We start from the raw sequence: 26,019 nt of genomic DNA, 5'->3' as shown, positions 1-26,019 counted from the left end.
GTTCACTTACTTTCAACACTATATTATCTACCAAAGCATTGCAATATAGCTACTCACGTAGCTAAAGGGGCCTTCATGTCCTTACTTTCGCTTGCATACATCAGTGAAGAAAGCCCCTGTAGGCGGTCTCCAGGAAAACCCAGCAGGTTGATGATTTTGAGCAGGTTTGGGGGCACCATGGATATGCAAAGGTGAAAAAGGCCATATCCAAAGCTCACAGCACCTTTCAGTCTGTTTAGAGACTCCTCAGACACCCCTTCAGCCACAATGTGATTATCATTTGCAGCGTCAGAAGTCAAGGGCTCTTCCGTTAGCTTCTTCTGATACAGCTCCTGGAGGGCATTGATGTCCAAATAGCATTTATTGTAAATCTTCCAGGCTTTCCTAAGGATCCACCCACCTTTTATATATGCTATAAAGAGAAGGGGAGAAAAGCATGAAAAAGTAAGTATTCAAAATAATTTTCCTACGTTAATAATAAAGATATTCAAGAATGACCTGAAAAAACAAAATTTTAAAAAACAATAAAAATTATTACCCATCATGAAACCTTCTGTTCTTCATATGGCTTAAATTCCTTATTTGCTGTCTGTTTCCCTTTACTAGTCTGGATGACCACTTGGCAAGAACCATGCATTATTTTGTTCATTGTATCGAGCCCCCCACGCTGAGGTGAGGGCATAGCATCTAATATCTGCTGAACGAATGAATGAATGAATGCAAGCATCATTTGAATCTTTTTTCCCACGTATTCTGTGAAAGCCTCTACCACATCCCTGAACTACCTGAACTATGGCGCTTTCCGAATAAAACTCTTAAATTCGCGTACCTTGTGTTTCATCCCTCCTCAAGAGCAACTTCTAAATCTAAATTTGCTGCTAAATTTATATCCAAGCACCAAGCATGGCGACTTGCCAAAAAATAAAACAAGCAAAACAAAACGATTAATATTTATCGAGTGAACAAATGGCCAGTTTATTAACAAAAAAGTCATTAGCGTTAAATACAAAAATGCAAAGAATCCCCAATGCATCTCTATTCAACACCTGTTAGTGGCTTAACCGCAACCTAGCGAGGCTGGGCTTTATCTGGTGTATGACAATAGCTCCGCTACTGCCCAGCCTAGAGAGCTCCAGTGAAGGAGGGTGACAAAGCAGAAGCTATTCACACCACAGGGTGAAAATCTGTTGTTTTTAAAGCCACTTCCCTTTATTTCTGTTAGGCCAATTTTCTTAACATAGCCACCTTGAGAATGTGTGCCACAAAGTCAAGGGTAGAGATAAACCTGGGATCTACCCTGCTGCACGCCCCACTGGCCCCTCTCAGGTCTGAGTCCTGCCTCACCCTCTCCTGCGAACATCTTTCCCTTCTGATGAGGAAGTGGGGCGGGGGGGGTGAGCGTCGATAGATCTGTGCTTGTCTGAGTGCATCACCACCACATATCTGGGGAAAAGGTCCTCCACAGGGAGTTTTCTGTAAAATAGTTCTCTAGTAACTGTAGAGGAGAGCTTGTCCACTTGGCACCGTTACCAATAATGGTACCGATACTCTGACCTCAAAGCACAACAGAAGACAACATGAACTGTGTACCAGGCTTCCAGGCCCTTTAGAACAGCAGGGAAAGAAGTTTTTAAATTTATTTTTGAATGACATAAAATATATAACATAAAATTTGATTTATAAAAGTCCAATCCCTGAATTGAAAGTGATCTAAGATTATATGGCAGGGCTTCCCTGGCGGCGCAGTGGTTGAGAGTCCGCCTGCCGATGCAGGGGACATGGGATCATGCCGCGGAGCGGCTGGGCCCGTGAGCCATGGCCGCTGAGCCTGCGCGTCCGGAGCCTGTGCTCCGCAGCGGGAGAGACCACAACGGTGAGAGGCCCGCGTACCGCAAAAAAAAAAAAAAAAAAAAAAAAAAAAGTTTATAAGGCATGTGCAGAAAAGCATTAACATAGAAGGCCTATTGCTCTCCTTTGAAAGGCCTGTTTACAAGGTTGGCCCTTGGCTGGTATCTGGGAACCTGGATTTGGGAGGGGTCCCGTCATTCCCAGAACCGGTAGGAGGGGCTCACTGTGCCTACACAGTTTGCATGAAGTGGACACCTGCTTTCCTTCTGGAAGTCTGGGTATGCACCAGGCAGCGGGGTGCCTACATGGTCAGTCCCCAGTAAAAACTACAGATGCTGAGTCACTAACCAGCTTCCCCAGTTGGTTACATTTCACAGGTGTCATTGTAATTCACTGCCAGGAGAATCATGCGCATCCTATGTGGCTCTTCTGGGAGAGGACCCTGGGAAGCTTGGGCCTGACTTTTTCTGGTCTTCATCCCTGTGCCTTTTCCCTTTTCTAATTTTGCTTTGTATCCTTTCACTGCAACAAATCATAGCCATGAGTATGACTATCTTCTGAGTCCTCCTAATCACTGGTCTTGGGGACCCCAGATCCATTAACTCAAGCTACTATCTTAATTAAAGTATCAATTTTCTGGCAAAGGATGACCATATCTCCTATGGGATCACAATTCAAAACACAACCATCCCACAAGTTCTGGGTGATGAATGTCCTGTAGTCTAAGTGCACTGAAAAGATTGCTATATGACAGGATGAAGAAGTAAAATAAACCAGTCTACAAAAGCTTTGCTGGCAGGGGAGGCGCTACTATTTGTATAATTTATTGTTATAAAAGTAATACATATCTGAAACAATTTATTTTTATTCAGTTCAATTTAACAAAAATATTTCCTGTGCTAATATTACTTTTAGGCACTGTTCTAGGAGAATCAAAGAGAAATAAGACATAGATCCTGCCTTTAAGAGGCTCAGTGACTTTTTCCCTCCTAAATGGAAGTGTTGTGGGAAAAAGAGAGGTTTGAGAAAACCTAACCTTGACACTTCTTTGTATGCTAGCAAAGTGTTTAGGTTAATCCAATACACCCACAGACAAGAAAGGTGACTCTCACTTATGATCCAAAAAGCAAAGATTGAATAGAAAAACAGAAAAAGACCAAGAAAAAGGAAACTAAAATATATAGTCCTGAGAACACAAAAGCAATTGAATCTAATTGAAAAGAAATAATAATTGGCTACAGATAAAAAAATGAAATAAAAAGAGGAAAAGTAAAATTGCAAAACCCTAAAAATGTCTATGAGCTACTAAGTTCCTATCACGTGCCTAGGACTGTGCTTGGCACCTGAGGGACACAAATGAACTATAAGACATAAATCTCAGCCCTCCAAATGCCCAATAAAATTAGAAAATAAAAGTGAAAAAAACGTGGGTAACATAAGACTATATATGCATATGTTTATTTATATGGTCTACTGGGTCATACATAGAAAAATGAAAACAATGTTGAGATTATGAGCGAATTGCCCTTTCTTTATTGCCTTTTTGACAGTCAATTGTTTTCTATGTAAGTAGCACATACATAAATTTAAAAGTGCAAAAGAAGTATTGCAGGATTTCAGTAGAAAACGTTACTCCCTCCTGTCCCCAAGCCTAACTGGAAATTTAGAGGGAAAAAATTAACTCCATTTTATCCTGTATTTTCCAGGCTACCGTCACTTTACTGAGGACGCACTTAGGGAAATGCAGCATTCCAGGGGAGAGCAACAGGAGTGTAAGTATGAAGGGACAGGCGGAAAGCTGTTCGGAGGCAGAGTGAATCAGGGGACAAGCTGGGCCGAGGACGGGTGCAGGGATGACGCACCCAGTGGTATCCAGCTAAGGGAAGGACACCCGCTCGGGAGAAGCAGGGGCTCCCAAAAATGGGAGTTAAAGGGACTAGTGTTAGGGAAACAAGCTGTAGTGATCCAGATCTCAGGTGAAGAGGTACAGAAAGGAATGGCAGCAATGGAAGCAAACATAAAAATCCATCAATGCCGACTGTTTCGAACTCAATTAACAAAAGGAAAAGAAAACCAACATGGTAAAAACCCATTTTTACAGAATAAAAATGAAATTAATTCAACATCTTTAATTTCTTGCCTAAGATAAGAGCTTAGATGTTAACATTTATTTTAAAAGCACATGTTCAAGTCTACAGTAACAAGCTTTAAAGTCCTGAACTTGAGCTGGGTAAATAGAACTCAAAGTTTTGACTAATCGAAGATTAGAAACTGAGATGTGTACAAAGTTAGGACCTAGAGAGAAACAGATTTTCTTTTTACCACTTTTTAAGTTCAACTCTGCACGGAAACAGGTCCCAGGACTCGCCCTGCTCCATGTCCCAAACGCGGTGACCGAAACATCTGAGCTCAGCCAGACTCCGACGGGAGGAGCTGAGGCTGCGTGAGGAGCGGGTGGAGAAGCTGCGCTCCAGGCCCACAGCACCGCGGCCCCAATGGGAGGCACGCTTAGTCAGCCGATGCTCAGCAACGCGGCCAGGAGCAGCCTCTGCCCAACAAGCAGAGAAAACAGTTGAACACAGGGCCCCTCGATCTGCACAGGCTTTCATAGGCTCTTCTGAAACGTCAGACATAAAACATTCAACCACCATGACTGCGTCCCCAGAGGACTGCACAGAGAGCAGAAAACCACAGACTGTCCGCCCTCCCCTGTCAGGGGCAGCCTCAACCAGCCAGAGATGCAGGAGAGATGGGAAACCCTGTCCCCATAACGGGGGTGGGAGTCCTCCCCTAGAAAGGGCAAGAGTTGTCTGGAAAATGAAAATATCAAGTTACACTAAATGGATCCTGGAATAAATTTTCTAAATTTTTTTTTTTTTTTTTTTTTTTAGCAGGGATTGTGTCTGGTGAGAGGCCCTACCATAGCATTCTGTCTGTTTGCTTGTCCTGGATGAGGCTGGTTAGTCCTATAATGGAAGGGAAGTTCAGCCTTGGCTTCCTTGTGACCCACATAACAGACTTAGGAAGAAAAAAAAAGATGATTTAGTTTTTACTAGTCAGCCCACCTCCTCATTATTACCTTTACCCCCAGTCAACAGACTTCTGATAGACTCACTTCTCCAATCCCAACTATTCTTGGTGCTTCCTAGGGCTCAGTATCATGCATCTCATTCCTGAATGACATCACCCTTCCTCCATCCCTCTCTTTAATTCACATTTATATACCCACCATGTGTTAGGCAAAGGCAGCGCATCAGGTGCCAGGGACACAGAGAAGACAACGGACTTCCATTCTCTATAACCCTGCTCAGGTTCAGGATTAGGGATCCTTGACCTTCCCAGCAGAGTTTAGGAACTGCTCATTCCTTGTGCAACCTCTCCAACTAACTTACATGTCTAATGTCTAGTGGTGAAAGTATCACCCTGAATGAGAAATTACTTAGTCCTCTTTCTCCCCCACTAGACTGTCAGTAGCCTCAGGGCAAGAGCTACATCTCATTCATCTCTAGACCATTAGCATCTATCACCTTCCAGAATCTGACACATAGTAAGTGCTCAATAAATGTGGAGAAAAAAAAAAAGATAGCAGGTAGACACAGTTCCTGCCCTCAAGAAGTTTCCCATCTGCTACTGTGGGCAGACATGTGAATACAGATGTGTGCAGTTGTGTGACGACTGCTCTAACTGGCTATGGACAGGGTCCAAGCAGAGTAACAGAGGCCGTATGATGAAGTCAGTGAGGAAGGAGAACATGAAGGGAGTAGACCCAGGCTGCACCTGGGGAGGCACAAGAGAAAGACAAAAGGGGTTCCAAACTGAGAGGGCAGCGCACAGCAAGGCCCGAGGCGGCAGGGCCTCAGAGACCTGCAATCAGCCCTGCCGAGCTACAGGCGGTGGTGGCAAGGTAGGGGGCAGGTTCTTCCATGCCACCCGAGGAAGGAATCTGCACTATTCCTTGTAGGCGATGTTGCAGAACAGCTAAGTGTCTGAAGCACAGGTGTAACAAGGTTTAGAAAGAGTGCTCCAGGGGCATCGTAGAGAATGTGGCCTGGAGAAGCATTCGGGCCTGGAGAAGCATCCGGGCCAACAGGAAGCTGTTCTACTCTCCCAGGGGCTCATTCCATAGGACAGAAGGCACACGTGCGCACGGGGGCTGAGGGACAAGGCCCTGAGAGCCTCGGGTTTCTGGGCCATTGGGAGGCTGGTGGTTCATGTGACCAAATGAAGGTGAAGGGAAAACTGTGAATGCTAGGAATTCAGATATGAAATAAGAAGCCCACAGCCCAGGTCCTGGTTCTGTCATCACTGTGTAAACCTGTTCAACCTTAAACAAATCATCCAGCCTCAATGGCCTCACCTGTGAAACAGGAAAACAATCTCATTTGAGGAAAATTTACTGAGCATATGTTATGCCAAGACTAGTAAGACATGGGGCCGATCTTCAAGCCCAAAGGAAATACAAGAAACACAAACAAGGTGCCAAAAGCCATCAAGTCGGTTTAAAAATAAACACTTTTTGTTACGAAAGTAGTTCACATGTGCTAACTGCAAAACAACAACAACAACAACAAAGGTCTTTGGATAATAGAGTAAATTAAAAAGTAGTATAGGAGGGACTTCCCTGGTGGTCCAGTGGTAAAGAACCCGCCTTCCAATGCAGGGGACACGGGTTCAATCCCTGGTCCGGGAACTAAGATCCCACATGCCGCGGGACAACTAAGACCTCATGCCCCAACTACTGAGCTCGCGCACCTCAACAAGAGCCCATGCGCCACAACTACTGAGCCCACCCATCCTGGAACCTGCACACCACAACTAGAGAAGAGAAGAGGAACAAAAAATCCACACGCCACAACTAGAGAGAAGCCCACACATCACAACGAAGAGCCCAAGCATCACAGTGAAAGATCCCGCACGCCTCAACCAAAAAGATCCCGTGTGCCGCAACTAAGACCCAACGCAGCCAAAAATAAATAAAATAAATAAGTAATAAATAAATCTTAAAAAAAATAGTATAGGAAAATAGAGAGAGAGGATGGGGTTATTCACTATAAAGAAATTCAAATGAGACAAAATACAGGAGCTCTTTCGAAAGTCAGAAGCACTAACAAATTCACACAGACTCACTCCTACCTGGAGCTCAGGTGAGTACGTACCCACACCCACTTCTGGGCCACCTGATCAAGGAGGACCACCTACAACAAACATCTCCAAGGAGGGGTTGTTCCAAAACAATTATCCATCAACAAAGTTTAAGAAACGGATCCCAACAAAGAGTAAATTTTTCATAGTTTTATAACCTAGAGGGTTTCTCAAAGGCAAATGAAGCACATTTTTAGTTATGTCTGTTTGTTTGAGACAAATACTGAGCTATTCATAAAGCAAATGACCACTACATGTGTTTATTAGAACCTGAGGTTTTCATGTCTGTCAATTTCTTTTCACTATCAATATTACATTCAATAAATTGTACGGCCTCAGGAAGAACCAAGAGTGCTGTTAAAAATCTATGATATGTAAAGCAACTATACTCCAATAAAAATTACTAAAGAAAACAAAACACAAAAAAATCTATGATAAACAGGATTAAATAGCTGATTAATATCAACTTTTTAGGAGAATAGGAAAAGGTCACGAAGGTAATTTGTGAAGGAAATACAGTTTACGGGTAAAATATAAAATTAAGTTCAGCTTCACTAAAACAACAACGAAAAGCAAAGCAAAGAACATAGGAATGTCCAAGAGAAATTGGTTAAATAAATTATGGCACATTCACATGATAAATTAATGCTTTTAAAATTATATTTTGAAACTCTGAGCTATAGGAAAAATATGTGAATTATAATCTAAAAGGGAAAAGTAGGATATAAAACACCACAGATTCAATTTTTTAAAGAAAGATAAAGATAAAAACAGAACATTTGCAATAAAGAGTGATTTTCTCCAAGTAGTGAGATTAGAAATGACTTGCTTTTTCATTATTTTATATTTTCCAAATTTTCTAAAGCAATATTTAGTAATTTTAAAAATAAATAGTACTAACTGATGATTCTGAGTTTCATGAGGGCAGGGACCATGGCCTGGATTTGCTCATGGAACACAGTGCTTAGCATTGTATGTGCTCTATCATTATTTGTTGAATGGACCCATGAATGAACATGTGAAGGACAGATTAATATAAAGTTTCCCTGATATCCTTTACCCTGATTCCCCAAACATTTTATTATATTTGATTTATCCTTTTCTCTCAACAGATATTTTCTTAATGGCTAAAATTAGGTCCTTAGAAAAGTCCTTGAGCCTCAGGAAAAAGTAGTCCAAGATCACAGAAAACACCAGAGCTCCTGTCCTGACCAAAGAGGTCCAGCTCTTCCCGCTACTCTTTTACATATACGTGACTGTGACACTCCAGATGGGGGATTTTACATCATTGTGTTATAGAAAATTCACATGAGCTTTGAGCCCTCAACCATATAAGTAAGATAGTTATTGGGAGAGTCCTGAGATGAGACTTAAAGAGGAAAAAAAATTGGATCAAAAGGAAAAGGCCACAGTACAACCATAAAACACATTTTAAAAGAAGATAATTACTAGGAAGTCTACATTTTGGAGGTCACAATAAAAGTTAATTCTACTTCTGACTTCAGCCAAGGAGAAGAAACAAAGAAACCTCAAGTATGAGATGGAGACAGAGAGAGACAAGAAAGAAGAAAAAGGGACAGGAAAATTGGCTGCCGGTAATCCAGAAAGAAAAGTGTATGTTATGACTTAGCAGCAACATAACCCTTTTTCGTCTCAGGTTTGGAAGAAAATGCTTTTCTCATTGTGAATTTTAGTCAATTTCCTTTTTGAATTTTCACTCTTTCAAGTAAATCCTATCTACCAAAGAGGCAGGTTTCTGCCATCAGCATCAGAGACATAAAACCACATAAAAGGAAGAATTAGTGTCAAAGTTAATCTTACAGCGAGCTCTGAGAGCCTCAGTTCCAGTCTATGCCACTCAAGATATTAAAGCTACAAAATCCTGGAAAACATCTGTCTTGGGCAAACTAAGTCAGAAATCAGTTTATATTCCTCATTAAGGGTTGTTAAAAGGTAGGTCCTTCAAGTATGTTAGGAAGTCTTTAGTATGCACTCAGGCCTTCAATAACAATTTTCTGAGTAACTTAAACTGGTTATATTTCACTTTAAAGGGTTATTATCACAACTTGATTCCCACAAAGAAAAAAAAACCCATCTATCAATCCAAGGCACTGGTAATATCTCTAAGTATGACAGACTATCTGGATACAAGAGGACGAAACAGATTTTGGAACTAAAACTTCTCTACTAAACACACATTAAGCACTTGTGGTTTCAACTTCTCAAGTAATAAATCAGGATCACGCCCCAAAGAGATGCCACATGTTTTCAAAGACTGAAATACGAGGCGCTCTTAATAAATATATTAATTAATTAATTAATTAATTAAAGGTATTACCAGTTGTGTCCACTGAATAGCAAAAGCCATTAAAAACAATGCTTCAGCATACCTGACAATTCTTGCTTTACAAACGAGAGCACAGCCAAGTAAACTTGACAGTCAGCTATGATTATCTGCCTCTGAAGCCGATCAACCATAGAGGGGGTGGATTTTCGGACATCAACCTGTTTGGTAGGAAGAAAGTACACACCAATAAATCACACCCAAGAACAATACTCCTTCCAAACAACTATTACTTTATTGTGCAAAACAATTTCATGCAGGGAGTGTGAAACAGCAGTTGCTGAAATCCAAGACCAAATTTACACTCTGAGCCTGGTAGTTCTATCCTCCCCCATTTAGTCCAGCTATATTTTGTTAACAATACATTGATGAAGAGGCTTGTAACTCAAAGACAAATACTCTAAATTACAGACACTGAGTTCATGGAAAACATGAAAGCCCACACACAACTTCGGAGTTTTACCTTTTTGAAAACAACCTAAGTTCTTACTTATCCAAAATAAAAAATCACTGAAGGTACAAAACATTGCCCCAGGTGAACAACCTGAAAAGCCACTTTGCAGCCATCTGCCTTCAGGAAGGATTGATAGTATTAGGGTTCATTCCTTTGGTGCACACAACCAAGATGTGAGGGTTGGAAACTGATTACATGTTAGTTAAGGAGAAAACACCCTGGAATTAAAAATTATCTTTGAATGAATCACAAATTGAACTTGAAATTTAAATCAATCTCTAAAGGTGACTACCTCTATAAAATATGAAAAAGTAAAACCAAAAAACCCTACTTTTTAATAAGATTTTGGTTTTCATCGTAAAGAATGCTAAACGAAGAAAATTCGCTCTGAAACAGAACAGTGCATTCTTAAACTTGAACAAAATAGGTTAGTTTTCATATGCTTTCACAGTGATATAAGAAATGATAGGATTTTTCCAAATATGACAAAAGTATACATAGTATACATGATAAAATGGCTGGCTTCTCTTTTTTCTAGATTAGCAGAATTCACCATGGTCACTGCTGTTCCTGATCTAGTTCCAGCACCCATTACCCTGTTTGCTTAAGCAAATGTCAATCTATTGATGCTTCTGTTTTCTCTGCTTGTAATAACATCTACTCTGCAAGGCTGTTGGAAGGGCTCACGAGATACAGTATGTGAAAATGCTTTTTAAATTTCAAGGACCTATTACAAATGTTGATTATTAACGAATGTGCTGGGCCTGGTACTAGATACTGAGCACAGACATGTAAATTAGCTTACAGTCTAATGAGGGAACGCCGATGACCACGTAATGCAGTAAATGCTCTGAAGGATGAAGTACAAGGAACTATGGGAACCTGCAGGAGACACACTAATAGGCTTGAGGGCTCAGACAAGAGTCTCTGAAGAAAACAACATCTAGGAAGAACTAAAGAATGGATATGAACCAGGTCAAGAGGCAGACGAGAAGTCAATGACAAGTCAGCTACATTAAGGAGTTTGGATTTTAGTGCAATGGCAGTGGTAGGGGGCGGGGACACTGAAAGTGAAATCAGCGATATATAATTCGCATCTTAGTGACTGTATTTTGGAGAAGAATTACAGAACCGCGAGACTGGAGGCAGAAACGCCAGTGAGGGTTTGTCTTAGGCAAGTGGAGATAGTGGCTGGCCCAGTGCACTGGCAGGGAAAGTAGATGAATTCAGGACGTATTTAACAAAGAGTCAATGGGACTTGGTCACTGACTGATGTACAGTCTGGAGAAACGAGAAATCAAGGAGAACTGTGGCTCTTCTGGAGTGTCAGGAGACAGTACTCTGGGCCCATCAGTGGCTTCCTCATGGCTGACACCATAAGCAAGAGTAGAGGAGAAGCCACCTGGAGTGATATAAAGGAGCAGAAATGACAGGTGGCTTTTCCTGACTGTAACCGACAGACTGGTTTGTCAACTAAACAAGTGACACATGTGACTCCCCTGCATGCTCCAGAAACATCAGAGGTAGGAGGATGCCTCTCAAAGTCTAGAACTTGTGCACTGAAAGGTGAAAGAAAAATCAGGAAAAGTGGATTATGATATCATTGTGACTTTATTTATAACCAAAGGCTGGGGAGCCCTGGGCTTTAAAAGGAGGTAACAGCTAAATTCCTGAATTATGCCAATGCAACATATCTGAAATACATATATGAAAGCCTACAAAAGCACTTGCAGCATGGTCCACTGTGGAAGAAGATAATTTTAAGATACCAAAAGAATATGCACTGAAAAGCTCTAATGATTAAAGGGGGTTCTATTGCTTTAAGAAACACGCTTTACATAATCAAAAGCTGTAAGAAACATTTAGTGCTTTAGCCATGTTCTAAACACCAAAATCCAAGTAAATAAACAATGTTCTAAGTAAGCAGCACATAGTTCATAACTTAAAGACATAGTACTTACATTCTTCTTAATTTTATTCTTGATTGTTTCAATTACTCCAACCTCTTCACTTTCACACAGCTTTTCTGTGGTTTTTAAATCATCACATGCCAACTGCATTTTTTCTTCCTCAAATGTCATCATGGCATTCTTCCAAGAAAGAAATAAGGAAAGAATGAATCAGTAAGTGTCTGAAAATTCAGGCCAATTTATTACAACACAACTCCAAACTAGGGGGAAAAACCATCTAAATGATTTATTGCCAGTAAAAGAATCAGAATGTTACAGCATACCCTATTCATTAAAAAAAAAAACTATAATCTCAATATGAAATAAGAACATACCTCTGTTACACCAGCATGAGAAAATGTATGGTAACAAACGTCCTTGCAATTACTGTTCTACATTTTTTTGTTATTAAACACAGTAACAAAAAAAAATTATACTATTTCTGACTGGTCCACTTAATTCAGTTTTTAGAACAGAGCCTCACTGAAAGCACTTTCTACCCACACATGGATCCCTGGGTTCATGAAGGACAGCACAAAACGCTAATGAAACATCAGCTAGTAGGTACTACTTTGAAAATTATCAATCTTTTCAGGGACAGCAATTCCAATGGGCTCATTTGTAAGGAACTCATTTTTTATTGTCCCCAGTGAAAAATTCCACTGACGGCTTGTTTCCAAGCACCTGATCCTGGTAGATTTTTTCAGGTCACATTTGACTGGTAGAAATGATCCCTTGCTTTGTGACCACCAAGAGGGGTGGGATAGGGAGGGTGGGAAGGAGGCACAAGAGGGAGGGGATGTGGGGATATATGTATATGTATAGCTGATTCACTTTGTTATACAGCAGAAACTAACACACCATTGTAAAGCAATTATACTCCAATAAAGATGTTAAAAAAAAAAATGATCCCTTCTGTGCTGAAAACCTGCTACTTTCTCCCAGAAGAACTGAGGTTTCTGAGATGAACAGGCTACAAGGGCAGAGACAGGACACCAGGTTCTTGGAAAGACCTAATTAAAGGCATCCAATTTTCTACATTGCCCAATTTATTTTAAAACCTAACTGCAACCTATTCTCTCAATTCCTAAATATTAATATTCAAAAATGCAAAAGTAACTGATAAACTTTAAATCTGCTAATTTAACTTGTCTTCTGATCCACATTTATTCAATAATTTTAAAGCAAACCTTTATTATCCAAAGTCTGACTTTTTTTTTCTTTTCAACTCTAATGCAGTTTTAATTTTTGGAAAGGTCTTTCAATTATATTTTTATTTTAAAAAGGATTTTGGTTGGAAAAAATATAATGCTCTAGAAGATATAAGCATTTAATCTTTAAAATTAGAGAAGGGTATCTCATAAGTGTTGGTTAATAGGCAAAAATTTTATTCCAGTTTTAAACTGTAAAAGATCTTCTACAATAGTGTATCTCTACAGCAGGTAACCACTAAAAGACATACATTATGTATTTGTTTCCCTCCCACCAAAACCTCTTCCCACATCAACTTACCAAAAAACTGACAAAGCTGGCTCCAAAACTCATTAATGGGCTACGATTTCTGTTAAGAAAACAAAATAATTTTTATTGTGAAATTTTATTTTAAAAGCATTTGACATATCAGGATCACTATATATTCCCAATAATTGCACAGAAGTTAAGGTCTTCAACAATTAAATTACCCTAAGAAAAAAGTAAAAGAGGCAAGAAGTTCACAGGTCTGTCCACCAGGATAGAATCTCCCCCACACCTGATTCTTCAAAGCAAGGAGAACAAGAAAGTCACATTATAATTGACATTGCTTTAGTAAACCAATCCAACATCTGAAAACACGTGGCTAAAGGAAGATGATTAATATTCTTTTTTTTAATTTTATTTATTTTTTGTGTGTGCGCCACACGTGGGATCTTAGCTCCCCGACCAGGGATTGAACCCACAGCCTGGGCGGTGGAAGCGCAGAGTCTTAACCACTGGCCTGCCAGGGAAGTCCAATATTCATTTTTTGTTTAATTTTTATAAATTTTAAAAATTGAAGTATAGTTGATTTACAATGTTTCAGGTGTACAGCAAAGTGATTCACTTCTATGTATATTCTTTTTCAGATTCTTTTCCAGTATAGGTTATTACAAGATATTGAATAGAGTTCCCTGTGCTATACAAGTCCTTGTTATCTATTTTCTATGTAGTAGTATGTATCTGTTAATCCCAAGTTCCTGATTTATCCCTCCCCCACTTCCCCATTTGGTAGCCATAAATTTGTTTTCTATGTCTGTGAGTCTATTTCTCTTTTGCAAATAAGTTCATTTGTATCGTTTTTTAGATTCCACATACAAGTGACATCATGATATTAATATTCATTTTTTAAATGCAAAACATGTTCAAAACTTTCCACACATAAATTAAGTATTATTTTCAGAGTACATCAAAGGGTTTTACCACTAAGCCAGACCTGGCAAACTCACTTATCCCATCCAAAGAACTTTAAGAATACCTCCCTGGAGTCAGTCATCACCCTGCTGTAATACACAATCATTATCCAATTTTATATGTAAACCAAAAATACAAAGCCAAGTCAAACTAATACTAATTCAAAGAATATAAAAATATAAACATTCTGCTTCAAATTCACAACCAGTATAAAAATCCAAGTCTCTGTAGATGGCACTAAAAGGGAAAGCAAGTTGTAACTGCCTTCTTAAAAATAATTGTACTGGGCTTCCCTGGTGGCGCAGTGGTTGAGAGTCCGCCTGCCGATACAGGGGACACAGGTTCGTGCCCCGGTCCGGGAAGATCCCACATGCCGCGGAGCAGCTGGGCCCGTGAGCCATGGCTGCTGAGCCTGCGCATCCAGAGCCTGTGCTCCGCAACGGGAGAGGCCACAACAGTGAGAGGCCCGCGTACCACAAAAAAATAAATAAATAAATTGTACTGCTTTTGTTATTATGTAAATAATATATGGTCATTATAAAAAAAAAAAAAAGCCAAGAACAATGTATTTAGTCAATCCCTTAACTGGAAATTTAGTTTAAGTCCAAGGTGACCATGTGTGTGTTTGGTGGAGGTGTGTATGGGAAGAAGAGAGTGCACATTTAGATGGATATATGCATACATACGTACACACATATACCGCATACTCAGATGAACATCTTTGTACATGTAATTTGCAGGGAGTCCAAATGTATTCTTGGGATAAACTGCTAGAGGTAGCACTGCAGGGTCAAGTGAGATGCACATCTGTTTTCCTCTTGGATGGTGGGGATGTTATGTTGGGGGCAGGGGTGGGGATCAGGAACTCAAATGATTTGGAATGTTAACCCTCTGCTACAATTTTTTTCCATCTGCTTGGGACCTACTCAGATTCTACAGTGAAGAAGAGCTTGTTTACCCCCACTGCATATTAAACCTCCAAGAATTAGGAAGGTGTCATGACGGGTGAAGAATCCCGCACCAGCACTCACACCCATGAACCAGCTCCAACAGCACCTCCGCAAGCACGCGGCCCAGGCTCCATCCTCCCAACTCTGCACCTGATCAGACGTCAGTTCTCCACTCCAGGGCTCTCCCTTGACGTGCCATTACAGGCTTCTACCCGCTACATTATAACCTGGGTTGTGTATGAGGGTCTCCTCTAGAATGCTCTTTTCTGCCTCGTCTCCCTCACCATTATGCCTTACACACAGCAGGCATCCAACAAAAATGAATCAGTGAAGGAATGAAAGAGCTCTGCCTTTCAGGAACGTTTCAGTCAAGAGCTGATCAGCCCAGCTTCCCCATCTTTGCCCGCTCCGCGCGCTTACATGTTAGCCATTAGCCACTTGAGAAATGAAAAGATGCTGAATCGAGGGCCTAGTGTTGCTACATTTGCTTCTTGTTCTGGACTAAAATTAGATTTCTGAGAGCCCAGGCTATTAATGATTCATGGTGCCCTCGCCTAGCCCTTAGTACTTCACATACTATCTTCTCATTTAAGTGACAAATCAGCCCAAGAGAAACATTTTTCCCTCCTTGAGGTACTGTCTCCATAAACCCCAGGGCACCTGGGTGCATTAGCCACTCGATAATGAACTGACGGGGAAGCAGGAATCCTCGTGCTGCATGTTACCTGGTGCTGTAAGAGCTTCATCTAACAAGGTTCGCTTGTTTCCTTCACCTGATTTTTTTTAACTCAACATGACCCAGGTGATCCTACATTAACTCACCTCCTCTAAATCAATTGCAGCCCACACATGTGTTTCCACATAAAACGTATTCAATTTGGAGATTTGCGAATGTTTCCAAAGAGTACAAGGATCATTACTTCAACACTGATGCTGGGGGGATCATTACTTCAATACCGATGCAGGGGGCGGAGAAGGAAGAGGCTCACACTGGGAACCAATGACACCAGCACAAGGGTGAAGGCGGGGAGCGAGGTATCAGGTGAAGGCTGAGTATCAAGGTAAGCATTAGAACCAAAAGACAAACCTTTCTAAATACCAGAAGTTACGTAAAGGAGGTAGGGGGCAAGTGAAATAGACCACATCGTGAAAACCTCACTTATTTAAAAGAAGGGAGGATCTAAATCCATATACATACATGCGATATTGAAAAAAAATAACAGTAAGTTAACCCATAAACATGTTTTTTAACAGATACCTACAAAGTGAGGGAGGGATAGGGAAGAAGAAACAAGGATAGAAACGAACCTTCTTTGTATATAACCTCGTTTTGTAGATTTGACTTTGGAACCATGTAAATATTGTATGTCATAATATCAAATTTTAATAATGCGATCCCTAAAAATTCAAATTTAAAGTGAATTACATGTACCTAAATGCAAACCCAATTGGTAAAATAACCACACAGAGTAGAAGTATTCCAAACGACTTTAAAATACAGTAATCTGACAGCACATCCCCATTATGAAATACCCTTAAAAACAGACCCCAAAAGATTGCAAAACAATTTTTGTTTTCAGTAATCATATTTTTACCAGTCAAGTTACTACCATTATTCTACAGCTGCTGGGTATGTAGTTTGTGATAAAACAATGCCTAAGTACGTTGGTGTTTTTTGAAACCAAGGATTTTGTGCACAGAAAAAAGGATAAAGTTAATTCAAAGCCTAGAAACAATGACCACCCAGTAGTATTCAGCATGGTCCAGCACCCTCTCTAAATACATTAAGTAAAAGATCCACAGAGATGGCTAATTCAAGCTTAGGGGCAAGAAATGTTCAACAGCCTTGAATATTGTGTTATAACAGAAAGCAAGGAAGTTTAAAAACTACATTAGGCTCTTGAAGAGGTTCAAGCCAAAGATGTAACAATTTGATCACCAATGAGGTAAAAACAGCAATGGATTGAAATATCAAATAATTTAAAACTGTAAATTCATAATGATACTTATTAGTTAAAAAACAACTCAACAACTCAACAACTCACTGCTTGCCTACGGAGGATCCTAGAGAACCAATTCATTATTTTGAAAACTATTAAAAAAGGGGAAAGAATAGCATTTACCACACCTTTTCTCTATAAACTCAGAGTAACCAATCAGATGTGGGGTGGGTCTCTTTACAAAAATGTCCTGGGCTAATAAATGAAAAGCAAATGACAGAATCAGAGTATCTTGTTTTGTAGCTGCTCCTAATCAATTAATGGATACGGACAGTGATCATAAAGACAGGGGACAATATTAAACTGATACCATCAGCAAAATCCAAGCTGTGGGAGATTCTACAGGACAAAGATGCTAGTTTCTTCAACAACAATAAAAAAATGTAAGGGTGAAAAGAGAGTGAAAGGGAGCTTGTAAATATATATATAAAACAATTGAGACATAAGAGACATAAAACAACAAATATCCTTCATGTATCCACACACATATACATAAACACATATATACACATACACTAGCAACAGTTAGAAAGTGAAACTTTAAAAATTGTCATTCACAATAGCATGAAAATATTAACAGCTAAGGATAACTCTAACAAAAATGTGCAACACTGCTTCACTGAAAACTCAAGACATTACTAAGGAAAATGAAAACTCTAAATCAGCATTTTGCAACACTGGCATTCTTAACATTTGGGGCCAGATAATTTTGTTGGGTGCGGGGGCGGGCTGCACTGTGCACCGTAGGATGTTGAGTAGCATCTCAGGCCTCTACCTACATGATGACAGGAGCACAAGCCACTGCCTCCGCCCCCACCACCACCAAGGTGTGACAACCAGAATGTCTCTAGACACTGCCAAATGTCCTACTGGGGCAAAATCAACCCTGGTTGTGAACCAGTAACCTAAATAACGAGATATACAATTCTTGTGGATTGGAAGACTCATTACCGCTGAGATATTATCTTCTCTTAAACTGAACTGTAGCTCCAATGCAATCTCAAGCAAAATCCCGGTGTGTGTGTGTGTGTGTGTGTGTGTGTGTGTGTTCGACAGGTTGATTCTAAGATCTACATGGAAAAGCAAAATACTTAGAATGGCCAAATCAAATTTAAAGAAGGCCAACAAAGCTGGAGACCTACATTACCCAATACCAAAACTTAATTAAAATTAAGCATTTCTGGTCACTCATAAGAGACTGAAAAAGGCAAATACACATATCAAACAAAGAGCTCATCTTGAAAATACATAAAGAACACCCATGAATCAGAATAAAATGACTGGCAACTCAGTTAAAAAAAAAAAAAAGGGGGCAAAAGTCTTAATAGGAACTTCACAAGAGAGGATATCCAAAAGTTAATAAGCATATTAAGAAGTGCTGAAAAGCACTCATTATCAGGGAAATACAAACTAAAACCAAAATGAGACACCACTATATGCTTATCAGACTGGCCACAGTTACAAGGAGTGATAATGCCAAGTGGTAGCAAGGATGTGGAGTAACTGGAGTCTCAAACACTGCTTAGCAGCATCTACTAAAGCTGTGCACCTGCTCTACTAAAACTCATCCACATGCCCCATCTACTGAGCACATGCCGATCGACGAGTTAGTAACTTCACTCCTAAGTACATATGTACAACAGAATTGAATTATTATGCCCCTAAAAGACATGCATGGTTTTTAATAGTCTTATCCTTAGTAGCCTCAAACTGGAAACAATTCAAATGTCCATCAACAGTAGAACAGATCAAATAATTGCAGCATATTCATTCAGTGGAATAGTTCATAGCTATGAAAAACAACTACTGCTAAATGCAAAAACATGAATTAATCTCATAGACGTAATGTTGAGTGAAGGAAGCCAGACACAAAAGAGTATATATTGAATGATTCCATTTATATGAAGCTCACAACCACTATTCTGACCACTAAGTATGACAGAGTTCCGAACACTGGTACCATTGGGGGGATACTGGGAGCCCAAGGAAGGACGCTGGAATGTTGGAAATATCCTGTATCTGGATGTAAGTAGTTACACTGTGATATTTACATATGTATACATTCTTATATGGAAAGTTTTTCCTTATGAAAATGAAAAAATTAAAAAGAAAAATTAAATCAGATAAATGATCATTGATGGGTATTTCATTATATTAGTGAATTAGTATTAATTTTTTAGGTATAGAAGTGGTATTATACTACATTTTAAGGACTATTTTTTTAGAGGTGTATATGATAGCATTTACAGATAAAATGATGACTGAGATTTGTTTCAAAAATAATTTGAGATAGGAGAATTGAAAGTGACCAGAGGGCTTCCCTGGTGGCGCAGTGGTTGAGAGTCCGCCTGCCAATGCAGGGGACACGGGTTCGTGCCCCGGTCCGGGAAGATCCCACATGCCGCAGCGGCTAGGCCCGTGAGCCATGGCCGCTGAGCCTGCGCGTCCGCTGTGCTCCGCAACGGGAGAGGCCACAACAGTAAGAGGCCCGCGTACCGCAAAAAAAAAAAAAAAAAAAAAAATGCTCCCCAAAGATGATGTCTTTTGAAATCCTTTGATGAGAAGGACTCTAATGGTCACTGCCATAGTCTGCTTTTTGAAAATGAACCACCAGTAATGAAATGGCTTAAAATTTTCTCTCTGTATGAAAACTCTCCCAAAGGTAGGAAAATTTGAAAATACAAAGAAGCAATGGATGGTCTTTTTCTAAATTTATGAACATTGCCATGGAAATTTTAAAAAACAAAGCTTCTCCAGCAGATTAAAAATTGGACTGATGAAGATTCTGTTTCTTAAAACACTGTGGGAGGAAATGGATACATTTGATTCTCAAAGGAATATTTTTCCATTAAATAAATGGGCATAATTGCAAGAAGACAGTCCCTAACCAAATATGTTTCTTCAAATGTAATTTTATCTCCCAAACATAGTGGCATTTTCCATTTTTCTGAAAATGTTCTAAATTCATATAATGTTGACTTTTCTCCCCTTCAAATGTGTGGGGAGGCTGGACTTTGTATATTAGCAAGGAAATCCGGGGCCACGTGACCCTAATCAGTCCATGGTAATCACCTCATCTCATCGCAGCCCTGAGATCTCAAACCTGAGGACTGAAGAAACAGTCACCTAAATTCACACCGCCTACCCTGACTGCTCTTAAAAGGCCTGTGCCTTTTCTGTGACCCATGCTGTTTTAAAAAATCACGGTCCCAGAGGATCACGGGGGTCAACTTCGTACAATCACCTATCAAGGCATCATTAAATGCTTCTCCAGAAGCCTCACACCATTCCTTCAGAAACAACTTTTGCTAAAAGGACAAGTGATATCCTCTGCTCTGCCTAATATTTCCAAAAATGGGCTTTAAGGAGACTGAACTGATTCAGTATTTCACTTTTCTTTCTAAAAGTAAAGTAAAATAATGTCAACAGAAGAAAAAAGCTAAGTCCATGAAGCCATTCATTGCACCATTATCCAGAATAAGGAAAACCTGGGTTTAAAAAAACAACTGTCTACATAGAGGAAAAGCTTCATGACATTGGATTTGGCAATGATTTCTTTGCTATGACACCAAAGCACAGGCAACAAAAGTAAAAATAGGTAAGTTGGACTACATGAAAATAAAACATTTCTGTGCAAGAGACATAATCAACGAAGTGAAAAGGCAACCTATGGAATGGCAGAAAATATTTGCAAATCACACCTGAAAAAAGAGTTAATGTCCAGATTATATAAAGAACTCCTACAACTCAACAAAAAAAGCAAACAACCCGATTAAAAAGTGGGTAAAGGACATGAACAGATATTTCTCCAAAGATGATACACAAGAGCCAATAAGCACATGAAAAGATGCTTAACATCACTAATCATTAGGGAAATGCCAATCAAAACCAAGAGATGCCACATCACACCCATTAGAATGGATACTATCAAAATAGCAGAGGGCTTCCCTGGTGGTGCAGTGGTTGAGAGTCCGTCTGCCTATGCAGGGGACACGGGTTCGTGCCCCGGTCCAGGAAGATCCCACATGCCGCGGAGCGGCTGAGCCCGTGAGCCATGGCCGCTGAGCCTGCGCATCCAGAGCCTGTGTTCCGCAACGGGAGAGGCCACAACAGTGAGAGGCCCGCGTACCGCAAAAAAAAAAAAAACACAAAATAGCAGAAAATACACAAGTGTTGGCAAGGATATGGAGAAATCAGAATCACTGTGCACTGTTAGTGGGAATGTAAAATGATGTAGCCACTATGGAAATCAGTATAATGGCTCCACAAAAAAATTAGAAATAGAATTACCATATGACCCAGTAATTCCACTTATGGGTATATACCCAAAAGAACTGAAACCAGGAACTCAAACAGATTTTTGTACACCCATATTCTAGCAGCATTATTCATAATAACCAAAAGGTGGAAGCAACCCGAGTGTCCATCGACGGATAAACGGATAAACAAAACGTGGTGTATATATACAATGAAATATTATTCGGCCTTAAAAAGGTAGGAAATTCTGACACATGCTGCAACATGAATGAACCTTGAGGACATTATGCTGCAACATGAATGAACCTTGAGGACATTATGCTAAGCGAAATAAGCCAGTTACAAAAAGAAAAGTACTGTATGATTCCACATGAGGTACCTAGAGCAAACAAATTAAGAAATAGGAAGTAGCGTGGCTGCCAGGGCCTGCAGGGGAGGAGAGAATGAGCTGATGTTGTTTAAGGGATATAAAGTTTCAGTTTTGCAAGCTGAAAAGAGTTATGGGATGCACACCAACTGTGAATGTACTACACACTCAACTGTACTCCTAACAATGGTTAAGATAGTAAACTTTGTTATGTATATTTTACAATTGAAAATTTTTTGAAAATGGAAAGAAGTCTACAATAGAAAAAAATGACTCATAAAAAAAAACAGATGGAGGGCTTCCCTGGTGGCACAGTGGTTGAGAGTCCGCCTGCCGATGCAGGGGACACGGGTTCGTGCCCCGGTCCGGCAAGATCCCAAATGCCGCAGCGGCTGGGCCCGTGAGCCATGGCCGCTGAGCCTGCGCGCCCAGAGCCTGTGCTCCGCAACGGGAGAGGCCACAACTGTGAGAGGCCCGTGTACCGCAAAAAATAAACAAATAAACAAAAAAAAAACAGATGGAATATTATAACCTAGAAAAATCCCTGACAGAATTTAATATGAAAACAAAAGCTCTGTGTACACTCTGTTCCAATATGTATAGACAATAAAAAAATGAGTATTTGTTGTGAGGCGCAGTAAGATTAAAGGTGATTTTGTTAATGATAAATGTGTGTACACGGTGGAATAAACAGTCACGACTGAAGCTGCACTACTAATCATCATCTCTGCCTCAGTAATGTCACCATAGACATTCTCTCTACATTCAGACATCTTTTAGAGAGAAAAGTGCATCATTTAAGTCAATTTACTTGTTCTAAATACTCCCTGTGATTCAGCTGTTGCTTTGCTACAATTTCTCAACAGAATATATCATCCAGCCAATCAAACAGAATAATGGGGCAACTCTATAGCAAAATAGTCAAAGCCTGCTTACGTGGCAGTGAGTTATTCACTTAGCGACTAGCTGTGCCCCGCTGTGGCTCAGAGCACCATTAACAAAAGGCTGATAGAGAAATGCCCCAAAAGAAGGAAAGAAAGACACTTAATATATGAGGTTACTCCCCAAACAGTCTGATTTTCCAAAAACAAATGCAAATGATTTGGTCATTGCTTTTTATATTACCCATATAAGCCTTGTAAATAAGATTTTAAATGCATCCCTTTCAAAACAAAAGAGAGGAAGCCAGTAGGACATCAAAAAGAACCACATACTTTCTTGCTATTTGAACTAATTATCTTATTAAAATTTTTGTTTTCACTTTTAATAGTGAAATCTTCCCTCTACCTAGCTAACTCCTCCCTACACTGCTAAGAAAAATAATAAATAAAAAGCTCTATAGTAAGGAGTTTAATAAAACCGGAGTTAAAATCTAAAACATGAAGTCACTATTACCTAGATTAAGCCTTGAAATGTTTAAATTTCAGGGGATGCCAACCATCTGAACGCAGACCTCACTTGATTTGTACCTGTGGGTCCTGAACGATTGGCTCAATTTTCACTGTCCCGTGTTTCAAGTTCTCTAACTTTGAGTACCCTGTGCTATCAACAGGTAAGATGAACGTGATTCTTCTGCAATGACTTCTGTTTTCCAAATATACTGATCTTTTTTTTTTTTTTAAACACTACTCAGAAATGGGAAACTCTCCCAGTGAGCTACTTGGAGGCTTCAACCCTAATCTGAAGATGTTGCAGCAATAATACAGACTAGGATGTCCAGCCTCCCTGAGCTGAAGAGCATAAAATTCTTCTCACTCACTGACTAAAGAGACGGAAAGTTTTCTCTCTCCTCACACCGTGAAAGCAAGGAAGAACAGCAACGTTCTCAGCACCCCGTTCTTGCACCATGCATTCAACAAACATGGTTAAAGACAGCATCTGCCGCGTGCAGAAAAGGATAAGGGTCCTCAGAAGTGATGAAGGAAAACTCCAGACCATAAGTGTAGAAAGAAAAGTTCCCTACTCCCTCAGATGGTAGCCAAGGAAAGTAAAATGTGAAATTATTTTTCTTGACATAATTTACAATAGTTAAGAATATTTTTCAAAAGGAAAATCTAATTATTCTGAAAGCATCTTAGTTAAAAAGTACTACAAATGCTTCTTTTACGTATTCTATACAGCATCCCTAGGTCACATATATGATTGGAGAGCATCAGTGGAATGTTCCCTTTGGAAGCTTGTTACAAACTGGAACATAAAATTCAGTATGTTTTTTCTAGAAAGAATCACTTCCATAGGAATCCCAGTGGATCTATTCACTTAGCATTCACCAAGTATCATCCTCCCAAACAGATTTAAGAGTTAGGTGCCCAGGTCCATGCATGCCACTGCTCCACATCTTCTACTTCTCCATGATAAATTTCCAATTTTAAAGCAGTTTCCCATAGCCCACAGCCACCTCTGAGCCTACAGAGGGAAGGACTGAAGTGTCGAGTTTATCCAAGTCAAATGATTAGGAGAGTGATTAAGAAATCAGGCCCAACAAAAGCAATACAATTTACTATCAGAGAAATAATGGGGGGGTGTTCCAGGCTGCTCTTTGTTTACATCAACAAAGTTATCCAGGAGAAAACTATACTTTTCTTTTTAAAAAAAAAAAAAAACAGATCTTTAATTTGAAAATCATATACCCAAGTCATAACCAGATAACATTCTGCAGTTTAAAAGAAAGTAAATGAAAAGTGACCTCTTTTATACATGGTATTATAGGAAAAACTCTAATAAGTTGTTTCATTCATCTATACAAAATATATTTGCTGATGATAAAGTATACAGCAGGCACTGTGCTATGCACTGGAGATACAAAGAGAAACACTCATAGCTCTTCATGGAGCCTACACAGTCCAGTTTGGCTGCTAGAAACATTGCAGTAATAAATGGTGACAGAAAGTGGGTAGACGGTCGATTTTATTCAGAGTCATCCTCTGTCACCATACTTTTCATGGATGAACGAGGCTTCCTCCAATATCAGATCTGATGAAATCTAACAAGGGCTACTTGCCAACTTTGACTTCCACCTTCTCTTGTGTTTCTTAAAAGAATATATTAATAAGCCTTTAACCACTCTCTATTTCATCTCTATATTTTAAGTCTCTGCAGAGTGCTTACTGTTTGATATTTACATCATTATTCATTTGTTTGAATAAATGAAAGCTCCCCAAGGTTGGGACCCCACCTTTGCCAAGTGCCACTATCCTGACCTCATAGGACAGAACCTAGCAGATAACTGGCCCAATCCACATCTGTCTAATAAACCAACCACCCATCTCCTATGAAGTCTACACTTCATGACACTTCATCTGATGGACCATCCTCCACAGGTTCCAAAAAATTCCCAGAAATGAGATCATCAACTTGAGCCCATTAAAAACTCTGCTTTCACTAAGAAAAATAAACATGCTTGTTTCCTTGATCAGAAGATAGCAGTGGTGAATTTCATAGAAAGGCTCTATTCTTTTTTTTTTTTTTTTTTTGCGGTATGCAGGCCTCCCACTGCTGTGGCCTCTCCCATTGCAGAGCACAGGCTCCGGACGCGCAGGCTCAGCGGCCATGGCTCACGGGCCCAGCCGCTCCGCGGCATGTGGGACCCTCCCGGACTGGGGCACGAACCCGTGTCCCCTGCATCGGCAGGCGGACTCTCAACCACTGCGCCACCAGGGAAGCCGGAAAGGCTCTATTCTTACTTTTCAGACACAATTCAAAGTGTGATCCTCAGGCAACGCTTTATCTCAAGGACAGCATGAGTCTAAAAACATGGATCACGGCAGTCATTCAGTTTATGACTTGATTTATGAGTGTTTGGAACAGGTCCAGGGTTCGGACTTGTGTTTATCATGTACCCATCCTTCTTAGGAATTTTAGAGTCTCTAGTGCTCCACCAGCCAGCCCCAGGGGCACCCCACTCAGCTTGGGGGTATCCCCAGGCCAGGAAGGCCACCAGTCCCCAGGGAGTGGTGTGTTCAGCAATGTTTGCACTCACAGCCACTGCAGTGGCTGCTTGCTTTTGTTACATGGACTGCTTGTGATGTGGCCTTGCATCTTATCAGAAAATGACCTTATAATTCACTGCCCGGTGCCAAGAAGCCAGGAAAGCCTCTCACTGGACGCAGTGAAGCCATCAGCTTACAGTGGGGACTTCTGGGGGGCAGGCTGAGACTCTGGAACTCCTCCCCACATAGGGGCAGAAGCAGCAGGAGCCTGGGTGGTCTGTCTCTCCCCACAGCTTGAGGTAGGAGTTATCTACAGGTTAATACAACTAATGAGCCCCTCTCCGCACCACTG

At 40.2% G+C, this 26,019-nt stretch overlaps 1 protein-coding gene across 2 annotated transcripts in view; it reads right to left on the bottom strand.

The window, feature by feature from the left end:
- The window catches only part of TTC39C (tetratricopeptide repeat domain 39C), a gene marked incomplete at its 5' end in the record, with an annotated part of 107,545 nt that overhangs the window by 45,779 nt on the left and 35,747 nt on the right, over positions 1–26,019 (bottom strand). The window contains 4 exons of one of the 2 annotated variants that reach the window (XM_079718112.1): positions 58–412; positions 9,381–9,495; positions 11,750–11,878; positions 13,250–13,298. In XM_079718112.1, the coding sequence (XP_079574238.1) occupies positions 58–412; positions 9,381–9,495; positions 11,750–11,878; positions 13,250–13,298 (648 nt within the window). The remainder of the gene's footprint in view (positions 1–57; positions 413–9,380; positions 9,496–11,749; positions 11,879–13,249; positions 13,299–26,019) is intronic. The other variant, XM_079718111.1, reaches the window with a different exon arrangement.

The sequence above is a fragment of the Hyperoodon ampullatus genome (genome assembly GCF_949752795.1).
Source record: "Hyperoodon ampullatus genome assembly, chromosome: 13".
Classification (NCBI taxonomy): domain Eukaryota; kingdom Metazoa; phylum Chordata; class Mammalia; order Artiodactyla; family Ziphiidae; genus Hyperoodon; species Hyperoodon ampullatus.
This window is presented reverse-complemented; position numbering and strand designations above follow the sequence as displayed.